The sequence below is a fragment of the Macrotis lagotis genome, chromosome 5 (genome assembly GCF_037893015.1).
Source record: "Macrotis lagotis isolate mMagLag1 chromosome 5, bilby.v1.9.chrom.fasta, whole genome shotgun sequence".
Lineage (NCBI taxonomy): Eukaryota > Metazoa > Chordata > Mammalia > Peramelemorphia > Peramelidae > Macrotis > Macrotis lagotis.
Genome location: NC_133662.1, coordinates 82,210,941 through 82,235,294, shown reverse-complemented (window position 1 = coordinate 82,235,294; position 24,354 = coordinate 82,210,941). Strand labels below are relative to the sequence as shown.

The 24,354-nt window shown below is 37.5% G+C and overlaps 2 protein-coding genes across 2 annotated transcripts in view; both read left to right on the top strand.

Annotated features, from left to right (window-relative positions):
• The first annotated feature begins 569 nt into the window (after positions 1 to 569).
• GABRR2 (gamma-aminobutyric acid type A receptor subunit rho2) overlaps positions 570 to 24,354 on the top strand; it is a 69,514-nt gene continuing 45,729 nt past the window's right edge. Inside the window, exons 1-2 of the mRNA XM_074187140.1 lie at positions 570 to 2,416; positions 21,389 to 21,495. Coding sequence (XP_074043241.1) covers positions 2,229 to 2,416; positions 21,389 to 21,495 — 295 coding nt within the window. The 5' untranslated portion in view covers positions 570 to 2,228. The remainder of the gene's footprint in view (positions 2,417 to 21,388; positions 21,496 to 24,354) is intronic.
• Positions 22,568 to 22,831, top strand: LOC141489784 (acyl-CoA-binding protein-like). Its single transcript, XM_074190214.1, has one exon. The coding sequence runs from the start codon at positions 22,568 to 22,570 to the stop codon at positions 22,829 to 22,831; it is 264 nt and encodes an 87-aa protein (XP_074046315.1).

Here is a 24,354-nt window from a genome sequence, read left to right as displayed (position 1 = left end):
TATGTGGCCCCCTCATAGAAACAGCCCCCACGCAATACCTTCTGGCCCTTTAAAAACCTTTGCTTCCCTAAACTTCGAACTTCTCTTATCATTATCATTATCATTGTTTGTTTCCATCTCTTAATTCTTAAGAGATGTGGACAAATTCTCAATCCCCCATCAATATCTATTAGCTAGCAAAGTTTCTCAGGAGGGGAAGTCACTCACTAGTTAAGATTCAAGTTTAAAGTTTAAAAGTTCAAGTTCAAAGAAAAAGGGAAATATAAAAAGGTTCATTTTAGAGGAGGTTAATCTTCATTAAAACAAGCCTTTTCAGGACCTGCACTTTGTTTCTTAAATAATTTTGTATTATGAACTTAATAGTCATCAATAGATATGAACATTTCCATATTGTAAACCTTAAAAATCATAGGTTTAAAATAAAATGACAGAAAATATAGGTTATACATGAAGGTATATTCCCCAAAGATTTATGTAAACTTAGAGGTGGAAACCACTATAGGAGGGAGAAAATGATATTTATACAGTAGCAAGAGGTGGGGGGGGCGGTGTCTAGGATATACATAAACTATGGTAGACAAAACATTAAACCTTCCTGGGAGCCTTTCTGTCCTTATACAATGCTATCTTGTCTCAAGGAGGACACATTCTTTCATGGGTTAATGTCCAAATAGGGTAGGTTGTCAGAGTCTAAAAGGAGGGCACTTTCATTTTTCATAATAACCTAGAAAATAAACCTTTGATCAGGAATATTGTTTTGACAATATATACATGTAACCAGTGGACAGAGGTCTTGTCCTGGAGTCAAGAAGACCTGAGTTCAAATACAGTCTCTCACTGACCCCAAGGCAACCCTATTTGTCTCAGTTTTCTCATCTGTAAAATGAGGGAATAGCAAACCACTCATCTTCCAAGAAAAGGGGCACAAAGAGTTGGAAACTGCTAAAAATGATTGAACAAAATATTCACATATAAGGGCAGCTAGGGAGAGCAATAGGAAAAAGCTGGATCAGGTGGGGATTGAACTGAGTTTTGAAGATAGCCAAGAGGAGGAAATTAAGGAAGGAGAACATTCCAGGAACCTGGGAGAGGGAGGACAGGGAGTGAGTGTAATGTGGGAGGAACAGTAAGAAGATGGGAAGAAAGTTTAAGAAGGGGAAAAGGAAGGGGAAAAAAATGCCAGCTTGTGAGCTATTAATAATCTAAAGCACAAAAAAATGTGTTGCATATGAGACCATGAAAAATCTACCATGTTTAGCTTTAAAAAGAAAATAGTATATATTAAACTACTGAGAATAAAGATGATGTAAGAACCAAGACATTCTTAAAAACTTATTTTAAAAACATGCATTAATTTTAACATGAGTGCTGATATTTAAGGCGGCTAGGAGGTGTAGTACCTGCAGAAGACCTAAGTTCAAGTCTGACCTCATATAGCTGTGTGACCTCTGATTGCCCTGGTTTCCTCATATAAAATGAGTTGGAGAAGGAAATGACAAACCACTCTTGTATCTTTGCCAAGAAAACCTCAAAGGGACTGAGAGGAGCTGGACAAGACTGAACAACAAAAAGTTCCAATATTGCCCTTCTTGCCTGCAACTCTTCTTAAATTTCCTTTTCTGTATTTTAGCTATGTGCTTTTAAGAGTGGGATGGAAGTATTTAATGCTTTTCTGAAAAGATTGAATTTTCTCTTATGGTGTGAAATAGGTATCAAAAACATCAAAGGTTTTCCTTTTATTAAGGGTCCCTTTGAGGTACAAAATCAAGGATAAACAGTCTCATGAAAATAGGCCAGTTCATGAATTTACTAATTGTTTGATGTTTGTATGTTCGAATACCTACAAATCTTTCCCATTCAATTCATCTTGAACTCTCACAAGCCTTCCAGATGAAAATGACAGCTTGCTTGGCTTTTATGTAGCCTGGGAGAAGGAGATTAATGATGTAAGCAAAAAGCTGTCACAGAGAAGGGATTTAAAAATATATATATAACAATTTCAATCACAAGACTGTTTCAGGACCAAGTAGAAGCTCAATCCAACTGACAGGAGAAACTTCTCAATGGCCAATCACCAGGCAACAGTGAGAAAGAGTTCGATAGCTAGAGAGAAGAGGGAGAGAGAGAAGCCCTGGTCATCGGACTAAAACTACTGCTTCAGAAAGGCAGCTTTGCTTAATAAAAGTTCCTTCAGGTTCAGCCAGAACCTGGAATTTCCAACAGAGTCAATGTGGAAGCTAGGAAAGATTTGTCCTGCAAGAAGTGACTGGACGGTAGACTATTTCCTCACTGCCTTCCCTAAAATGCCTTATTTTGCTAGACTTCTTTTATTCCTCTTTTGCTTCATCCTTCTTGTGGAAAGCAGGAATCCCAGGAGGAGACGCTGGTCTGGACAGTTGGAAATGTCCAAGCTAAGGTAAGGAACCAGAGGAGGGTTCTGAAATTCTTGGGCAAACTCTCAAGACTTCCAGATAATATTTGTTAACCCACTATGCTATTGAAAAAGTCTGTTTCCTAACTAGAAAATGCTTCTTGGAAATTTCTCCATTATATGATGGAATTATGTTTAGTTAACTTGCAAATTTCAGGTAGCTTGCCAGATTTGGATTTTTATTTTTCCGTCTAAAGGTTTTGAATGTTAATGATGCCATCATCCTTCACACTAGAAAGATTCTCTGTGGATTTACACCAATTAAGCTCCTCTGAGTCATTCCCAGGACAGTATATTTTAACCTTGTTGAATCTGAGGTTTCTAAACTGGTGTCAGAGAGAGGGCTAACTTCTCATAACTCTGTAAGGGCTCCAATCAGTATCCCTGGGCAAACAACAAGGTAGGAATGAGAAACAAGACTCATTCATTCATTCATTCATTCAATCATCAGACTTTTATTAATCTCCTTCCTACTGTGTACCAGAAAGACATAAAGACAAAATGGGAAACAAATGATTCATTCATTTTGTTATTTTTCCCAAATGAAACTCCTGATTTAAGAGAGAATTTTGGAAAGTTATGTAGGAGGCATTTAAGAATAAAAACTTTAATTCTCTGATTATACTTTCCTTTCTCAGTGTTACTGTATGTGAGAGTCAATGCAGATGAGTACCAAAGAATCATGCATCTTCTAGTCCTGTATCTATCATTCTATCCCATGACAGACATTTTAGATCATTTGCAGAGGAAAGACACTTGGAAAGCATCCTTTGTTGTAATAGTAGGACTTGATCACTTCAGACCTTAGGGGAAAAGATGATCAATCCAAGTCTGCCTAACTGAGTTAGTGAAATATGTGGAAATATTCAAACTTGGGACTGTAAATATGGTGCCAGTTGGAAAGAGTTCCAAGAAATGTAGGTGAGACAGGGAACCTGCATAAAAAATGAGTTAATCCATCTGAATGTTTCTGCTTAATTATTTTTATTATACAACGGAGGGTTCAAAAATGGAGAAGGTGGTTGAAATGACTGCGATGGGAAGCAAAATTCCATCAGTAAAATAAAATGAAATAAAATATTTTAACCACCACCATATTCCAATTTTTACATATTTATTTAACAATTTAGATTTTTAAAAATTGATAATTTGTTTTAATATTTTTAAAAATTGTTATATATCTAATATGATTCTCTCTTGAGCATTAGGTAGATTCAGAATCTGTTAAGCCTGTGGAGACTTAATTTCTAAATACATTCTGAAAGAATCAGGGAACAGCTTTATATAACATTGATACTGATTCCATAAATGATGATCGAAAGTGACTGAATTAAATTCCAATTATTAAATAGTGATAGCATCTTTGAAAATGAGTTTGTTACTCATGAGTGCTGAACAGCTCCCAAGTTTTGTAGATTTTTTTTGTTCATTTTTGACACTCCAGGGACAGAAAATATTAAGAAGTATCAACAGTAATCAGTTGATTTGCCCTTCTCTGTCAATATCCTATCTTTGATCTCTGTCTTCAGGGTGGATACCTTAATCCGAATTTTCTCTTGCCAGATAAAATGTATTGTGGAAAAAACTGAACTCTCCCAAGTCTTCCCTTGGTGCAATTTCTACATCACACAAGGTTAATGCATCCACATAAAAATAATTACAAAGCCTGGATCCTTCCTTCCTTCCTTCCTTCCTTCCTTCCTTCCTCCTTTCCTTTCCTTTCCTTTCCTTTCCTTTCCTTTCCTTTCCTTTCCTTTCCTTTCCTTTCCTTTTTCCTTTCCTTTCCTTTCCTTTCCTTTCCTTTCCTTTCTCTTTCCTTTCCTTTCCTTTCCTTTCCTTTCCTTTCCTTTCCTTTCCTTTCCTTTCCTTTCCTTTCCTTTCCTTTCCTTTCCTTTCCTTTCCTTTCCTTTCCTTTCCTTTCCTTTCCTTTCCTTTCCTTTCCTTTCCTTTCCTTTCCTTTCTTCTTTCCTTCTTCCCTTCCTCCCTCTCTGCTTTCTCTAACACCTCTCCCATTTTCACTTGCTCCAGTTCATTAACAAATTCTTCAGTGACATTCACTTAAGCAGCACATCACCTTTCTGCCAAAGTCACTATCCACATCTTTCCTCTTACCAGCTCCCTCCCTGAGCTCTTCTTGTCAAAATAAATATGACTTTGGAGTCAGAAAAGTTAGGTTTGGATTACCACCTGTGTGATCTTGTGCAAGTTATTCAACCTCTTTTGGTCTCAGTTCCCTTATTTATAAAATGAATGGGTTGGACTAGATGGTCTGTGAGATCCTTCAAGCTCTAAATCTATGGTATTATGATCTCTTTTGGGATCACGTAGCAAATTTCTGACCCTAGCCTTTAAAATTTTCCATTCAGAGGCACCGTGGTATGGTGGAGAGAACATTAGGCTTGAAGTTAGGAAGACTTGGATTCAAATCCAATCTGACATCATTATTACCTGTATGACTCTCTGCAGGTCACTAAACTTTTAATCTCATCCTCATATGTAGAGGGTCTGGTTGGATACATTGAGTGTGCTCTGTTGCCCATGCCTTGACCTGAGAGGTTGGGGGGGGTGTTGTTTTTTGTTTGTTCTGGGCAAAGGGCTCCGCTGAAAGTATGGATCTCATGATGTCAGCACTACCTTTGTCTGTCATATACCTTTCTAACCCAGTTTTCTCTCTTCTAACTACTCAAACCCATCTTGATTATTCTTCTTGAACTTGATCCTTCTTTCCTTACTGTGAATCTCATCAAACTATTCTGAATGCATAGAACAAACTTCACTCTTCTCTCTCATGACCTAGAGGGCATCTGTTTCCAGAAGCTTTTCCAAATTAAGTAATACCCATTTCCTGCTCCATCATCATTTTTTCTTGCCTCATCCAACCTTTCACTCCTCATTCACTTTCCTAGAAGTTTGTTCATAATGAAAACTTGTTGACTTGCCCAAATGTTTTTTTGATTGTCTTATTTGTAATGGGATTTGATTGATAGAGAGAATGCAGGTGAATTTAACCATTGTAGTAGGGCAGTAACACCTAGAAACTTTCCCAGTAAAGGGAAGAAGTAGGGAGTGAAGGCAGAAAGAAAAAAAAGTTCATTTATTTGCATTACCTTTCTTCTTTCTATAAATCAATTTTATTTTTCAAAATGAACTAAAATGTACCTTCTTTCTCACACCACCCTATATATAAAAAAAAAACCCAAAAAATCAAAGCTCTTAAAACTATGCAAAATCAAGCAAGATAAATTTCCAAATTGGTCAAATCAAAATAATGTATGTCTTATTTTTCACTCCAACTCCATCACTTGTCTCTCAGAATATGGGTAGTGTGTTTCATCATACGTCCTCTGGAATCATGGTTGTCATTATGTTCATTGGAGTTCTTAATCCTTTCAAAGTTGTTTGCTTTTACAATATTGTTGCTTTTGTATAAATATTTCTTCTGCTCTTGCTAATATCACTCTGTATCACTTCATACTAGTCTTTCTAACTTTCTCGGAAGCCATCCCCTTCATTATTTCTTACAGCACCTTAGTATTTCCATTGTTTTTGTTTCTTTTAGGTTTTTTTGCAAAGCAACCGGGGTTTAAGTGGCTTGCCCAAAGCCATACAGCTAGGTAATTATTAAGTGTTTTGAGACCAGATTTGAACCCAGGTACTCCTGACTCCAGGGCCAGTGCTTTATCCACTGTGCCACCTAGCCACCCAAGCACCTTAGTATTTTCTAAGCAGATGAACAGGAATCCAGATATATGTCCTTGATCCCTTAAATCAGATACTATTTGTCATGCCCTTACCATGGTTTCAGCCTAGATCACATCCTTCACAGAAAAAAAAAGTCTTTCAAAAATTAATGAATTTATTTTTTACACAACAGGCACTTCCCAAGTAACACACAAACAACTCCCCTTTCAAGTCCACATCCTTTGCAAAGAGCCAAAGAACATCTCTATCTCATGAAGCCAAAGAGCACACATTTTTTTGACCTCTTTTATGTCTGAAAAGTTTCCATCTTCCTCAAACTCTGCCCCAAGAGATGCCTAATAGATGGTAATTATAGTAGTGTCACTGTCTTCATTATAGTTTCCCTACTGTTAACAACAACAGCAAAAAAACCTTAATCATGTTGTCATCTGTTGTCTCAAATTTCTATTCCTGTGCCTTTCTGAGAAAAACCTATAAGAAAGTCTACATCTTTTTCAGCATAAAACTTTCTTCTTCATTAATGAAATTCAGTTCTTGTTTCCTAGCTGCCACCCTCACCCTCACTCCATGTACCTCCACCATAACATGGCATTAAACCCCTCTGTCCTGTAACAGTCAAGGTTATCCTTTTTATTCTTCTCAACAAATTCATTAATCACAGATTATGTTGAAGGCAAAAAAAAACATTCAAAGCACCTCAAAAAAGTCCAAAACACACTAAGAACAACAATTACTGCTCAATATCCTGTTCGGAATCTCAGTGATTTGATCTCAGTTGGAACACATGATGTTCCTGAAATTAGACATCATAGTACTAAGATTATCTTTTGGGTAGTACTAGGGTATTGTCTCTTGTGAAAGAGTGAACCCTGATGTACCCTATTTTCCTTTAAATAGCTCAAAGGACCAGGTTGTTAATGGAACAGGCTATTAAATAGCTATTCCTAAAAAACAAAAACATAAACAACCCCCCCCAAAAAACCTTTCATTAATGGCCCCAGGATTTAAATCCAAGCTCTCTCCTCTGGGCCACAGGAATACAGTGAACTCAGTTAGTCTAATCCTTCCCTCTAAATTGATGTGGAAACTGTTCTGGTAAAGAGGGATTTTCTCTTTGAGATGCATAGAGGCAGTTTGCTTGCCCGACTTATAATTTAATTTCTATGATCTATTATAAGCCCTATGGCTGAGTTCTTCATCAGAATTCTTGGTACATTTCTGCTAGTGAAGACATTACATAATGCCCAGTTTTTGCTTATTTCTCTATCAGAAGATCTAGGCCCCTGTTAGCAAAATTATCCCTTAGCCAAAAAGCCAATTAGTTCTGGAAACCCTTGCTTATAGCACTATTACTTTAACATTATACACATTCATTTTCAGTGGTTTCAGATGAGGGGGCCATTCAAATTAAAGAAGGGGGGGGAAATCTGACCTAGAATGATTCTATAATGTAGACCTATTTTTAAATTGCTAAAAGGGACTTCCTTTTCTACACTATGGAATTTCATCTGTCTCCTATTTTTCTCTCTAGATTATCCAAATCTCCTTTTACTTAACAAATCTATTCTGAATGCCTCACCTAGAATAAAAGGTACAGAGCCATCTAGGAATAATTAATCACTCTCTCTTTTTGCCTTTTTCTCTCCCTCTGTTTTTCTCATTTTGTGTAGTCTCTCTGTTTCTGATTCTTCTTTGTCTTCTCCTCCCCTACCTCTTCCTCTTCCTCCTCTTTATCCTTCTTTTCCTTTTCCTCTTCCTCCTCTTCTTGGTCTCTATCTGTCTCTATTTGTCTGTTTCTCCCATTACCCCCCCCACACCATCAAAGAGTTGTGCAAATTAAGTCCTGGTTGATATCTATATCCCAAATTACAGCTACTTCTATATCTAAGGATTAAAAATGGAAACCAGTTAAGTCAAATTCTTACTGAAAGAATATTCTACTTTCTGAACAGGAAGCAGTTTTAAGTGAAGAGTAAAGTAAAAATGCTCACTCATTGACTGGGAATGAAAGACTGTTTGAGAGAATGAAAAGTGCTCTTGATTCTATAGTTCATAGTCTCATAGGAGGTGCAATGAATAGACTGCTGAGCCTGGAGTCAGGAAGAATTTAGTTCAAATATGGACTCAGACTATTATTGTGTTATCCTAGGTAACTCATTTGATCTCTGTTTTCCTCTTCTGTAATATGGGAATAATCATACCACCTACATTCCAAGGTTGTTGTGAAAAATCAAATGAGATTATAGCTTTGAACTGATTAACCTAGTACCTAGAATATAGTAGATGCTGTATAAATGCTTATTGCCCTTTCTCTCTTCCCTAATTAGGACCTAGGAGTGACCCTGAGACCTAAGGTCCTTTTCCCTTTTCTCTAGCCCCCAATCTCTAACTTTTGACCAAAGCCAAGTCTCACTAGAGGTACCACGTTACTAAAAGTATTTGTTCTCATGGAATTCTTGAAGAACAGGACTATCCCAAAAGACAGATTGCTCTGATTGTCCCCAAGTCTCACTGTCTTCATCTGTCAAAATTATAATAATTGCACTATTTATTTGAGAAAAGATTTAGGATTGACCATGAGGTAAAACACTTCTTAGAGTTTGACCTTCAGATCCCAAGAGGTTCTCAAGATTCTTTCAAGGGAATCTATGAGGTCAAAATAGTTTTCGTAATAATTCTGAGATGCTATTTGCCTTTTTAAATGCTACTTCCTTTTCTAATTTATATTGTGTTAGATTAAAATTTCTTTATATACTTCAACTATATTGTAACAGATTGAATGCTGAAGCAAATAAGTTGTCTTCTAATAAGCCAGACATTAAAGAAATTTGCAAAAAATATGTAAAACAATGTCATTCTTCTTACTAAATTTTTGTTTTGGAAAATAGTTATTCTTTCCTTAAAATGTGTAATGTATGTTTACTATTGTCATACCCCACCCCCTACTCTTTGTACTTTGTCATTCAGAAAACTGTTAGGTTTCCCTGGGGGAAAAAAACAATGAAACCATACTGATTTAATTCAGTTCAATGAAATAAATATTTTTACAAAGTACTGAGGTATAAAGACAAAAATGAAAAATTTTTTGCTATTGAGTTCCATCTCTTTTTTTTCAATTTTCTTTATTTACACATTAATAAAATATTTTTATTGTTAAGAGTAAACATAACACCCCTCCCCCCACAAAAATATAAAACCTCATGAGAAATAAAGTGAAAGAAAGAGAAAAAAAATGCGTTTTAGTCTGTGTTCTGATACCCTCAGCTCTGCCTTGGGTAGATCAAGATTTCTTTATCCTTTGTCCATCATATCAGTTACTTCCATATTTTTCCACAATTACCATTGCTGACTATAATTCCCTCCATCCGTTCCTCTCTACTACCATCTATTATATTTTTCTCTCCTTTCACTCTGTCCCTCTTCAAAAATGTGCTGTGGGGCAGCCAAGTGGTGCAGGGGACAGAGCACTGGCCATGGGGCCAAGAGGCCCCAAGCCATCTCCCACCCCAGAGACCCAGCAACCACTGGCCCCATGGTCCCAGACAGGCCACCCAATTCCACCACCTTGCAAAAAGTAAAAAAGAAAGTGTGTTATATCTGACCATCCTCTCCTCTATCACCCACCTCACCTCTCCCCTCCCCCTGTCCCCCTTCTCTCCTTTTTCTTCTAGATGTCTATACATCTACCTCTCCTTTCTCTTTCTCCCAGTACATTTATCTTTCACCCATTGACTCCATTTTTAAAGAGCCGGACAGTTCTTTGGACCTGCTTCCTTTTCCTGGGATCTAGGCTGCCCTAAGGGCCGTGGTGGTGCTGAGGAAGGGCCATGCTAGCCTGGGCTTTGTGCTCGCTCTGGCAGAGGTCTCCCTGCTTATCTTTCAGCTTGTGCTTGGTGCTTCCTGGGGTGGCAGGTCAGGAAACTGCTTCTGCTGCCAAGAGCAAGGGCTCCCAGGGACTCAAGAGCCCTGGGGCTATTCCTGGAAGGCTGAAGCTCCTTCTCTCCAGCATGCTGTGGTCCCCTTCCCACTATTTTCCAGATTTTTGGGGGATGGAGAATTGCCTCACTGGATCTTTCTGTGGGTTCTGTCTCTCAAAAATTTAGTTAGAGTCTTAATTTTAAGGTTTTTGTAAATATTGTGGAGAGAGCTCCTAAGAAAGGTTGTTCTCCTGTCGCCATCTTGGCTCTTTCCCCCTACTATTGCTGTTTTAAATGAATAAATATAAATGTTAAAAAATTTATCAGCTTTACAATAAAAAACAAAAAGGAAAAGGGCCTATATATATATATATATATATATATATATATATATGTATATATTGAAGAGATGCCATCAATTGGATTGGCTAAATAAATTGTGATATGTGATTGTGATGGAATGCTATTCTGCTATTAGAAATAATGAGCAGGATGCTCTCAATAAAACCTGGACTTGCATGATTAGATGCAATGGGAAACATACTATACAAAGTAACAGCAATATTGTAAGATAATCAGCTATGAATGATTTAGTTTTTTTTCAGCAAAGTAATCCAAGACAACTCTGAAGGACTTATGATAAAAAATGCTATCCATTCACAAAAACAGAGCTGATAGTATATGAATTCAGATTGAAGCATACTTTTTTAAACTATTTTTCTTGAGCTTTCTTTTTCTTGGTGGGGGAAATCTATGTTTATTTCATAACATGACTATTATGGAAATGTTTTGCATGACTACACATTTTGAACCTATATCAAAGAACTTGCTTTCTCATTGAGGGAGAGTAGGATGGGAAGAGTGGAGAGAATCTGGAACTCAGAGTTTTAAAAATGAATGTTAAAACTTATTTTTTTTAGTTATTTTTTTTTTTTGCAAGGCAATAGGGTTAAGTGGCTTGCCCAAGGCCACATAGCTAGGTAATTATTAAGTGTCTGAGGCTGGATTTGAACTCAAGTAATCTTGACTCCAGGGCCAGTGCTCTATCCACTGCGCCATCTAGCCACACCTAAAACTTGTTTTTTACATGTAACTAGGAAAAAATTAAAATTTAAAAATTGTATCAGCTTTAATTTCTAAGACTATGAATATATTAGATAGAAACTAGCTACACAAAAATTCACTTTCATTATTTTTTTTAAAGGTTTTGCAAGGCAGTGGGGTTAAGTGGCTTGCCCAAGGCCACACAGCTAGGTCATTATTAAGTGTCTGAGGTCAGATTTGAACCCAGGTATTCTTGACTCCAGGGCTGGTGCTCTATCCACTGTGCCACCTCGTCGCCCCACTTTCATTAGTTTTTAAGAGTGTAAAGGGGTCCTGAGATTGAAAAGTTTGAAAATTGCTACCCTAAAGGATGGAATAAGCCAAAGCACACTAAACCAACCAAACACTAGACAAGACAAATAAGCTCTGCAAACTGGTACAATTTTGTTTCCTTACATGCAATTCAATAATTAGCGTTTATCAAGTGCCTCTTGTGTTCAGATTCTAGTGCTAGGTGCTAGGGAAAGTCAAAGTTTAGATTCCATACAGTCCCTGCTCTCAAAGATCTTATGACTCCTTGGGACCATCCACATGCTGTCATCATTAAATAGCTAACATTTATGCAGTGTTTTAAGGTTTACAAAAGAAATGTCCTCACAGCCACTCTGGGAAACAGGTTATCATTATTTGACAGATGAGAACAGAGGAGACTTATCTGCATCCACTGCTTCTTTGTGGTGAATCTGTAACTTATTAACCCCCTGTTGAAACAATCCCTATCCTTCCAAAGAACAACCTGTTTTAGCAATAAGGAACCTTAGTATGCCTTAACTTCAGTCCAAGATTCAAGACTGGGGTTGGATGGAAAAGGACCTGACATAATTCACACCCTTAAGCTTTAAATAGGAAAGCTATTGAAAGGAGAAAGAAAGCAAGGAGAGGTACACTACAGAATTATTTACATCTGTTTAGAAATAAGAGATACAGGTGGCTAGGTGGCACAGTGGATAGAGCACCAGCCCTGGAGTCAGAAGGACCTGAGTTCAAATGTGACCTCAGACACTTAATAATTGCCTATCTGTGTGACCATGGGTAAGTCATTTAACCCCATTGCCTTGCAAAAGAAAGAAGAAAAAAGAAATGAGATACATCAATCTCATTTGAGCTTTATTATGGACCGGTGAACCAACTGTTGTTATCATTATCCCCATTTTACAGATGAAGAAACTGATTTAGATTCATTAAGGGATTTGCCCATGGTCTCACAGTGTCAGAGTTGGGTTAGGATCTGAAGTCTCTCCAGTCTCTATCGCCACCTCGTAATAGTAACAATGACAGTAGTTCACTTTTATATGAATATAGTTAGAAAAGTACTTTCCTCATAGCAAATCTGTAGTGTGTATAACTATATATATCCATACATATACCTTTTATATATATATATATATATATATATATATATATATATAAATCTGTACTATATGTATATATATGTATATAGCCAAATTGGTGTGTATATATGCATACTACATATATAATATTATCTGTTATAAAAAGATATATGTATTTGATGCTATTATTCAGTCATTCATGACTCTTCATGACCACATGGACCATAATATTCCAGACTCATATTCTCCCAAAGTCTGTCTAAATTCATGTTCATTACGTCCATGGCACCATCTATCTGATCCTTTGCTGTCCTTTTTCCTTTTGCCTTCATCATTTCCCTACATCAGTATCTTTTTCCTTTTTTTTTTGCAAGACAATGGAGTTAAGTGACTTGGCTAAGGTCACATAGCTTAATTTCATGGCTATTGTCGTAATTATTAAGTGTCTGAGGTCAGATTTGAATTCAGGTCTGCCAGATTCCAAGGCCAGTACTCTATTCACTATACCACCTACCTGCCCCTTCAACAGGGCCTTTTTCAGTGCATCCTGTCTTCTCATTATATGACTAAAACATTTAAACTATTTAAACTTCAGTTTCAATTTCATGATACAGTGAATAGTTTGAATTAATTTTTTAAAATATTGATTGATTTGACCTTCTTGATGTCCAAGGAATTCTCAGTACCAAATTCTTAAAGTGTTGATTCGGAGCACTCAATTTTCCTTATACTCTCACAGCCATATGTTGCTACTGGAAAAATCAGAGTTTTGATATGGAACTTTGTTGTCAAGGTGATGTCTCTTTTTTAGTATATTTAGTATGACAGATTTGTCATAGCTTCTCTTTCAAAGAGTAAACATCTCTTAATTTCATGGCTATAGTCACTGTCTGTAGTGATCTCTGAGACCATATAAAATCTGACATTGCTTTCATTTCTTCTTCTTTTATCTGCCAGGATGTGATGGGACCAGTTGCCAAGATCTTAATTTTTTTGATGTTGTTTTAAGTCAGTTTTAATATTCTCCTCTTTCACCCTCATTAAGAAACTTTTTAATCCTTATTCACGTTTTGCCATCAGAGAGTTATAATCTACAAATCTGATATTACTGATTTTTTCCTAGCAACTCTCATTACAGCTTTTGATTTGTCCAACCTGACATTTTGCATGGTACAGTGGATAGAACACCAACCCTAGAGTCAGGAGGACCTGTATTCAAATTTGAACTCACATACTTGACATTTGCTCCCTGTGTGATCTTGGGCAAGTCACTTAATCCTGACTGCCTCACATCCAGGGTCAACTCCCAAAATCTAGCCATTGGACCCAGAGGGCTCTGGAGTTGAAAGTGAGCCTGGTGACTTAGCATAGCCCACCCTCACTCAAATCCAATTTGAGAGAATGCTGTGGTATCACCTCCCTGATATCATGATCTTCTTTGAGAATGAAGGATAAACATCATCATCATCATCATCATCATCATTATCATCTAAATATCTGTGATTATTGATTTTTCTCTTGGCAACCTTAATTCCAGCTTTTGATTTATTCATCATGGCATTTCACATGAGATATTCTACATCTAAGATAAACAAGGTGACAATGTACAACCTTGTTATACTCCTTTTTCAATCTTAAACCAAACAGTAGTTCCATGTTTAGTTCTGACTAGTGCTTCTTGACCTGAATACAGGTTCCCAGGGGAAGTAAGATGATTTGGTACTCCCATCTCTTTGAGGCCTTGCTACATTTTGTTGTGATCCATATGTTAAAGGCTTTAGTGTAGTTAATGAGTAGATTTTATTTTTCTGGATCTTCCTTGCTTTCTCCATAGTCCAGGAAATATTGGTAATTTGTTCTTTAGTTCTTCTACCTCTTCGAATTCTAACCTGCTCTTCTGATAATTCTCAGATCACTTCTTCCTAAAGCCTAGCTTGCAACATCCTAAGCATAATCCTGCTGCTGTGTGAAATTAGTATAATTATTTGGTAATTTGAACATTCTTTGGTATTGCCCTTCTTTAGGATTGGGATATAAACTGATCTTTTCCAATCCAGTGACCACTGTGAATTTTAAAATTTGATGGCATATTGAGTACAGCATTTTAGCAGCAGCATCTTTGAGGATTTTAAATAGGTCAGTTGGAATTCCATCACTCTCACTAGCCTTAGTGTTAGCAATGCCTTCTAAAGCCCACTTGACTTCACTCTCTGGGATATTCAGCTCTAGATCAATAACCATACACCATTGTGGTTATCAGTGATGCTAAAATCTTTCTTGAATAGTTATTCTGTGCACTTGCCACCTCTTTTTAATCTTTTCTAGTTTTGTTAAGTTCCTATCATTTTATTTTTTATCATGCCCATTTTGGCATGAAATGTTCCCTTAATATCTCTAATTATCCTGAGGAGATCTCTTATGTTTCCCATTCTGTTGTTTTCTTTTATTTCTTTGCATTCTTCATTTACCTCGCCTTGCTATTCTCTGGAATTCTAGATTCACTTCAGTATATCTTTCCCTTTCTCCTTTCCCTTTCCCTTTTCTTCTTTCTTTTTTTAAAATTTTTAATTTAATTTAATTTAATTTTTTTAATTCTCATTTTGTACAAATGGTTTTTTTACATTAATAAAATATTCTTGTTTAAGAGTAAACAAAATACCCCTCCCCCCATGAATATAGACTCGCTTGGGCGATAAAGTAAAGGGGAGAGAAAAAAAATTAAAATTAAAAAGAAATAATAGTAATAATTGTCGGTATGGCCAGGTGACGCAATGGATGAAGCACCAGCCCTGGAGCCAGGAGCACCCGAGCCCACATCCAGCCCTGTGACATGCAAGCCACCCGGTCCCCACTGCCCTGCAAAAACCAAAAAGAAGAAAAAAAAAGACCTAAAATAAAATAAAATAGTAATCATAGTAGGGGTGGCTGGGTGGCAGACAAAGCATTGGCCCTTGAGCCAGGAGCACCCGGGTCCAAATCCGGCCTCAGACACCCAAAGATCATCCTGCTATGTGGCCCCAGGCAGGCCACCCAGCCCCACTTGCCCTGCACCCTCCCCCAAACAATAACAATAAAAAATGTGCTTCAGTCTTTTCTCCAACACTAACAACTCTGTCATGGGTGGATTGCATTCTTTATGGTAAGTCCATTGCAAAAGTTGCTTCCAACGTTGCCATTGCTGATCGCAACTCCCTCCTTTCTTATTTCTCCACTACCATGTACTATATTTTCTCTCTCCTTTCACTCTGACTCTGCTGTAGGGTCACTGAGTGGCGCAGCAGACAGATCCCTGGTCCTGGGGCCAAGAAGCCCTGAGCCCCCATACCACCCCTTAGGCCCAGAATCCACCTGGCCCCTATGGTCCTGGACAGGCCTTACAATCCCAGCCCCTTACAAGAAGTAAAAAAGAAAATGTGTCATATCTGACCACTCTCCCCCCATGGTCCATCCTCTACTTTGTTCACATCCCCACCCCTTCCCCCTGCTCCCCCCTCCTTCTTACTCCAGATGTCTATACCCCATTGAGTATATTTGCTGTTTCCTCTCCTTAGCCATCTCTGATGAGAGCAATGGTTCCCTCATTCCCCCTTGCCTCCCCCCCTTCCATATCATTGCATTAGCTTGTCATAATAAAAAAAAATATTATATGAAATATCCTGGCCTATTCCCCCTCTCCTTTTTCTTTCTCCCATTACATTTCCCTTTTTTTCTATTGACTCCATTTTTACACCATATTTTATCTTCGAATTCAGCTTTCTCCTGTGCTTCAACTATAAAAGCTCCCTCTACCTGCTCTATTAACTGATAATGTTTATATATAAGTATTATCTGTGTCATTTTTGTATGCGGAATACATGCAGTTCATCATCATTAAGTCCCTCATATTTTCCCCCCTCTTCCAATCTCCATGCTTCACTTGAGTCCTGTATCTGAAGATCAAACCTTCTGTTCAGCTCTGGCCATTCCAAAAGGAACATTTGAAATTCCCCTGGTTCATTGAAAGTCCATCTTTTTCCCTGGAAGAGGACATTCAGCCTTGCTGGGCAGTTCATTCTTGGCTGCATTCTAAGCTCTTTTGCCTTCTAGTATATTATATTCCAAGCCCTACCAGCTTCCAATGTAGTTGCTGCTAAGTCCTGTGTGATCCTGACTGCAGCTCCACAATATTTGAACTGTGTCCTTCTGGCTGCTCGTAATATTTTCTCCTTGACTTGGGAGTTCTGGAACTTGGCTATAATATTCCTAGGGGTTGGTTTTTTGGGATCTCTTTCTCAGGGGGATCAGTGCATTCTCTCCATTTCTATTTTGCCCTCTGCTTCTAGAATATCAGGGCAATTTTCCTGTAGTAATTCTTTGAAAATGATGTCAAAGCTCTTTTCCTGATCATGACTTTCAGGTATTCCAATAATTTTTAAATTATCTTTCCTAAGTCTGTTTTCCATATCAGTTGTTTTTTCAATGAGATATTTCACATTTTCTTCTAATTTTTCATTTTTTTGGTTTTGAAGTATTGATTCCTGATTTCTGACAAATTCATCAATCTCCCTGAATTCTATTCTTTGTCTGAAGGATTTATTCTCCTCAGAGAGTTTTCTTATCTCTTTTTCCATCTGGCCAATTTTGCTTTTTAAGGCATTCTTCTCCTCAATAACTTTTTGAACTGTTTTATCCATTTGACCTAAGCTGGTTTTTAGCATGCTATTTTCTTCAGCATTTTTTTGGATTTCCTTGACTAAGCTGCTGACTTCATTTTCATGTTTTTCCTGCATCTCTCTCCTTTCTTTTCCCAGTTTTTTTTCCAACTCCCTCATTTGATTTTCAAAGTCTTTTTTGAGCTCTGTCATAGCCTGATCCCAATTTCTGCTTGTCTTGGAGTCTTTAGATGCAGGAGCTTGTGCTTCCTCATCTTCAGACTGAATATTTTGATCCTTCTTGGGCTCATATGCAAAATATTTCTCAATGGTCTTCCTTTTGTTTCTCTGCTTGCTCATTTTCCCAGCCTGGGCCTGGTTTTGGGGTGCTTCCTGAGCTTTTGGGACACTCCCACAACGGTCTCAGTGTGTGAGGCTCTGTCCTCCCTCCTGCTCTGTGAATGACCATATGCGCTCCCCTCTGCCACAGGACTGATGTGGGGGGGGGGGCCCTGTTGTTCTGTGGGGGGGCCTAGACTGGGATCAGGACCTGAATGTGGTCAGAGCCCCAGAGTCCTGTTCCAGAGGCAGAGGACAGAGCTTGGCAGTCTCTCTTTCTCTCTTCATTCCCCTCCCTCAGCTCAAAGGGCTCATGCCCTGGAGGCTCCTGGTTATGGGCTCTGCCTGCTTCTGTTTCCTGCTCTGGGCCAGGGAAAGACCAAGCTGCTTGCTGTGTGCCCTGAGGGCTGGGCTCCACGTGCTTGCTCTGGCAGCAGTCCCCCGCTGTTCCCCCACTTTGTGCCCCGTGCTCTCCGGGGTGCAGCTCAGGAGACTCCCCAGCTGCTGTGAGCCGAGGCTCCCAGTGCCCTGGGGCTGCCTCTGGGAGGCTGAAGTTCTTTTGCTCTGGTGGGCCATCCCTCTGGCAGGCGTCCCTCTGACCCCGGGAGCAGAGCCTTTCTGCTCTTTTCCAGGTTACTTTGACTAGGAGAACTGCCTCCCTGGGTCCCTTTGTGGGTTCTGTCTCTCGAAAGTTTAGTTTCAGTCCTTAGTTTCAAGTTTTATCAGAGAGCGCCTAAGACTCAAACCCTTCTTTTCACCATCTTGGCTCCGCCCCTCCCTTTTCTTCTTTCTTCAACTATTTGTAAAACCTCATCAGGCAGTCATTTTGCTTTCTTACTTTTCTTTTTCTATGGAATGTTTTTTGTTATTGCTTCCTACAAACTTTTGTCCATGGTTCATCAAGCACCATCTACCAGATCTAATCCTTTAAATCTATTTACCTATCTATATGGTCTGATGATTTCCCTATTTTCTCCAATTTGTCTGAATTTTGCAGTGAGAAGCTCATGTTCTGAGACACTTCAGCTCCAGATGTTTAAGTTGACTGTATAGAGATTCTCCAGTTTTGGCTGCAAAGTATACAATCAATCTGATTCTATATTATTTTTGAATTCCTATGTTAACATTCCAATGTTAATTAGAACATTCCTATGATGAATCTGCCATCTTTTTGGTGTGTTATTTCTAGATCTTATAGGGCTTCATAGAATTGATCAACTTTGACTTCTGTGGAATCAGTGGTTAGGCACAGACTTTTATTACTGTGATGTTGAATAGTTTGTCTTGAATTCTAACACATATCATTCTTTCATTTTTGAGATTATACTGCTTTTCTTGCTTTTATTGACTATGAAGGCTAGTTTGCTTCTTCTAAGGGATACCTGCCCACAGTTGTACATATAGTAATCACCTGAATTAAACTCATTCGTTCCTGACCATTTAAGTTCACTGACACCCAAGATGTCAATATTTAATTTTTCCATTTCCTGTTTGACCACATCCGCTTACCTTGGTTCATAGATCTTACATTTCAGGGTCCTATGTAATATTGATCATTACAGCATCAGACTTTCCTTTTGTCAATGATCACCTCTTCAGCTGAGATTCATTAGTACTTGAGATTCTTGTAATTGTCCTCTGCTCTTTCCCAGTAAATATGTTGGACACCTTTTGACCTGTGGGGATTATCTTCTGGTGTCATATCTTTTATCATTCTAATACTGTCCATGAGGTTTTCTTAGCTAAGGTACTGAAGTGATTTGCCATTTCCTTCTCCAATGACAAAAGGTGATTTTTTTTTTGTCAGAACTCTCTGTTATGACTTGTCTATCTTGGGTAACCTTGAATGGCATAGCTTTTAGTTTCATTGAGCTATTGAAGCCTCTGTAACATGAAAAGGCAGTGATCCAAAGGGTGTATGTGAATACACATACATGTACATATGTGTATGAGTATGTGTGCAACTGCATTTTTATACATGTGTGCACACTTGTATGTATTCACATATACTAGGTAGCACTGTGGATAGAGTGCTGGATCTAGGCTAAGGAAGACTTTAGTCTTAGACCTTACCAGCTGTGTGACCCTGGGCAAGTCACTTAACTGTGTACCTCAGTTTCCTTAACTGTAAAATGAGCTGTGGAATGAAATGGCCAATCATTCTAGTATCTTTGCCAAGAAGACCCCAAATGGAGTCATGAAGGACACAACAACTGGACACAACAATAGCAACTAAATATACTCACATACACAAACATATACATATAGTATGTATATACATATGAGTGTATATTTTTATATATCTATATATCTTTCACAATACAAGTATTATTATCCTTTCAATTATTTTATAGAAAACTGAGACTGAAAGAGATAAATGCACACAGGTATTTTTACTCTGTTTATTGCTATTATATGATTATATTATTTATGTATAGTTGCTATACAGATCAGTTTAGAAATAGGTCTCACATAAGAGGCTTATAATGAGGTCTGTTTAAGTGGGAGAGAAAAGAAAATTAGATATGTCTCTTATTTCTAAATGTATGAGAATAGCAGGGAGTTTGATCAATGCAGAAAGTACAATATATTTAGAGATCTATATATTTATATGATCTTTTGTTAATAAATGTTAATATTTATTGTTTATAATAAAAAGAAAAGCAAAGAGAAAAAAGAAGAAAAAAGATCAGAAGGAAATAGTCTAAGAAAAGGAGGAAGAGTAAGAGGGAAAAGAGATGAAAGATCTGTCATTTCATCTATCAGAAAGAGCCTGGTAGATGGGAGAACCAGGGCTCTAGTTTCAGCTCTGTCTCTAACTAACTGTAAGATCATAGGAAGTCACTTTTCAAGGCTTCAATTTGCACATATTTAAAATAAGGTGTTTTGAGTCTCCAAGGACTGTCCCTTCATGCTTTGACATTTGATGATTGGTTTAAACAATGCTTTTCTCAGTTGGATTAGTGCTTAAATTCAAGCTTTAGATCTATCAGGTAATCATTGCAATTTCCTTAAGATTAAAAATTCTAGAGAATTTTTGACTTCTGCATATTTGCTAGTGGTATTCGGGCTTATTTGTTCCCCAGATTCCACTCCTTTTGTTAGACCTATAGCTTTGACATACAACTTAGCACAAAATGATCATCATGTTTTAGGAGAAGAGTTCAACAGGGAACCAGAAATTGGTTGCTTTTCAACTTCCTTGTATTGAATTTAAAAATAAATAAAAATAAATAAAAAAATTCATTTATATATCTCATTCACTTCTAGATAGACTCTCCACTGCCCCCCAGTAACTGAACCCTCCTTTGTAACAAAGAAAAATAGCTTAAAGTGAAACTACCTGTTATAATAACAGCATTTGACAGTATGTGTTACATTCTGCCCCCTTATCTCTTATCTCTCTGACAAGAGGCAGGGTGAGTCTCTCTCTCTTTCTCTCTCTCTCTCTCTCTCTCTCTCTCTCTCTCTCTCTCTGTGTGTGTGTGTGTGTGTGTAAATAAGATATAAGTGCATTGTTACACAGCTAGTAAATGTCTGAGGCTGGATTTGAACTCAGGTCCTCCTAACTCTAGGGTTTGTGCTTTTTCCAATGCACCACCAAGCTGCCTTCCCTCCCTCTACCCCCACAACTTTCACTTTAAAAATTGTGGTTTTGAGTGATCAAATTTCACTTACATTTCACCCATAACATTTTTGAGGGATGGCAGAGAATTCAGCACAATCATGCCCAAGATTATGACTAGGTAGTCCAGATGAACCCTACTTAACTCCTCTTCCTCCACTGACCCTTCTAAAAAGAGATGATATAATAGATAGGAAAAAAAAGATGATCTAAAGGACATAATGCTACAGTATATACTTTCCTCTTATCTCTTCTATTTTGTGCTATGGAATAATGCCCATTGAAAAATTTATTTTGTGTCTTTGCAGTCACTTATATAAGAAGACTCATGACATAACAAAATTTCGGAAAGGAAAAACTGAACAACTTTTGAGAGTTGATGAGCATGACTTCACCATGAGGCCAGCCTTTGGAGGTATGACTTCTTACCCCCTTTTTAATCCGTGCATCATCTCATCGGTTTTGCAGAATCCTTCCCTCTCTTTAGTCTGTGCAGTCAACAGTCTGGATAATAGTAAGAGTAGCTGACATTTATATGGAACTTCTAAAGTTTTCAAAGCACTTGACATGCTTTATCTCATTTGAGTCTGACTACAATCCTTTGAGGTAAGTGCTGTTACTATTATCTGCATTTCTAGGAAGGAAGCAGACTAAAGACTATAAGGCCTTGTTAGGAAGGATTTGTATGTAGTCAGGAAAATAATAGGCTCCTCTCAAACATTGGGAGAATCTTGGGTTGTGAGCCTTTTCAACAGAATGTAAGCCCTCAAAAGGTCAAGAACTATTTCTTTTGGGGGGCCTTATATTCCCAGGGATTAGCATAGTATAGTGGGAGCTCATTGAAGGCTTGTTAGATTGAATTGCTTTGAAGGACACTCTTTGGAGTGTGATGTACTAGACCTAGCTCATAATGGGAATGGGTGAACCACCTGTTAGATTTTCAATGTGAACATTTATACTCTGGAATTCAACAAACTACAAATGAGGATTTGATTGTCATTTTGTTGATTTTCTAGACTTAAGAAAGTGATGGAGAAAATGTTTAATAATGCAGATTATTGAGTCTTTCCTATATAGGGCTATGTATTAAATATTTCCCCTAAGATGTATAGATGTGGGGCAAGTAAACAAGTCAATGTGAATGGCACTATCACATATGATGATGATGGAGTCAATACAGAGCTTAGGACCTCCTGAAATCCATTGCATTTATTATATGGGCTTGGTGGACTTGACATTTCCCTCTTTAGGGAATTATATGCATGGAAACTATATATGTTATAAGTTTAGGCCTAAAATGTAATACCACTACTAGGTTAGTACTCAAAGACATAAAAAAAAATGGAAAAGGACCCATGTGTACAAAAATATATATAGCAGTTCTTTTAGTTGGTGTCAAAGAATTGGAAATTGGCTTTTGGTTTAGTTTGCCAGTAGTATACTGTAGGAGCTCCTATGTGATCCTTCCCACCTCATAAGCCAGCAGTATGTCTCAGGCCGAATTTGAACAAGCTGCCAAAGAAGTCAAAAACCTGAAATCCAAACCAGATGATCAGGAGATGTTGTTTATCTATAGCCACTACAAACAAGCCACAGTTGGAGATAAAAATACAGAGTGTCCGGGTATGTTGGACTTCAAAGGCAAAGCTAAGTGGGATGCCTGGAGCTCTTTGAAAGGGAAATCCAAAGTAGATGCCATGAAAGCTTATGTTGCAAAAGTGGAAGAGCTAAAAACAAAATATGGAGTGTAAAAGAAACTGGATTCAGAGATCAGCGTGCACTTTTGAAGCTAAACTAAAATAATGCTTTGATTTCCTAATCCTGTGGTCAAAGTCAAACTAGTGTAAATAATATGCAGCAGTGAGAGTTGGCATGGCTACTCTAGTCCTATCAGGTTACATAGCTATCTAGCTGTTGAGTTGGAGAGCCAAGTAGTTAGTAATCTTGGTTCAATAGTTTTTTTAAATAATTTTCTTTAATCTGTAAATCAATAAAGTACATTTGTTACTTTAAAAAAAAGAATTGGAAATTGAAGGGATGTCTGTCAGATGGGGAATGACTGGACAAGTTATTATATATGAATGGAATATGATGGAATATTATTGTGTTTTAAGAAATGATGAGCGATATGCTTTCAGAAAAATATGGAAAGACATATAAACTGATGCAAAATGAAATGACCAGAACCAGGAGAACATATAATAACAATATTGGACAGTATTATGAATAATTTAGGTATTCTCAGTAATTCACTGATCCAAGACGATTCTGTAGGATTTCTGATGAAAGGTGCTGTTGATCTCTATGGAAAGAACTAGTAGAACCTGAATGCATATCAAAGATACTTTTTCTTTAAAAAAAAGGGAGGGGGATTAGGCTTAATGGTTTTGAGGTCATTGTGATAGTCTCCCCTTAAGGGATTCTGTGAGTTTATAGAATTTACTCATGTAAAAATATTGACAATAACAATTTTTGAAGGTTAACCTACTGACAACCACATCTAGTCTGGGGCAGAATGACACTGTGAATTCAGCTGTAGAAAGCAAGCGTCAGTAGGAGAACCCTATGTCCTCCTAAACATGAATATAGTAAGTCAATTAGAGTGATTTTAGATACTGCACAGATATCAAAATCACCTCAAATATATATACAGATCACAAGGAGTTGCTTATTAATGTAATTTTTTTCAGATTTTTTTTACAAACTTGACAAGCATCAACAAGTCTGAATGTTTTCATATGTAAAGAAAAACAAGACAATTATGTAATGAAGTGGTGAATCTTATTACATGAGCATTTGTTTTTAAAATGTATATCCTAAAATGAATATAGTACCACAATTGCGCTGTTTGTGTGAATCCCTTTCTAAACTTTTTTTCTGCTCTCTTGTATATTTTAAATGTTTCATTGATTTTTTAAAAAAGTCTTAATTGATAATTACCTACTATACCCCATAGCTATGCCCCACTCTATCAATAAAGATCCTCCCTTGTATTATCCAGTATAACAAATTCATTCAGCAAGGACTGTTTTTGTCTCTGTATCCCTAGTGATTTACATGGTTCCTAGCAAATACAAGATGCTCTTAAAATCCTTATTGACCTGACTTATAGACTCTAAAAGAATGATGATGCAGCATGCTTCTCACCTCTTGGCACAATGATGATGGACTGTAGGTACAGACATGGGTTCAAATGTTATTGCTGATGTTTATTAGTTCTATGATCTTGGATATGTCTGACTTTTATATTTATTCCTTTTTTTTAGAGGGATCA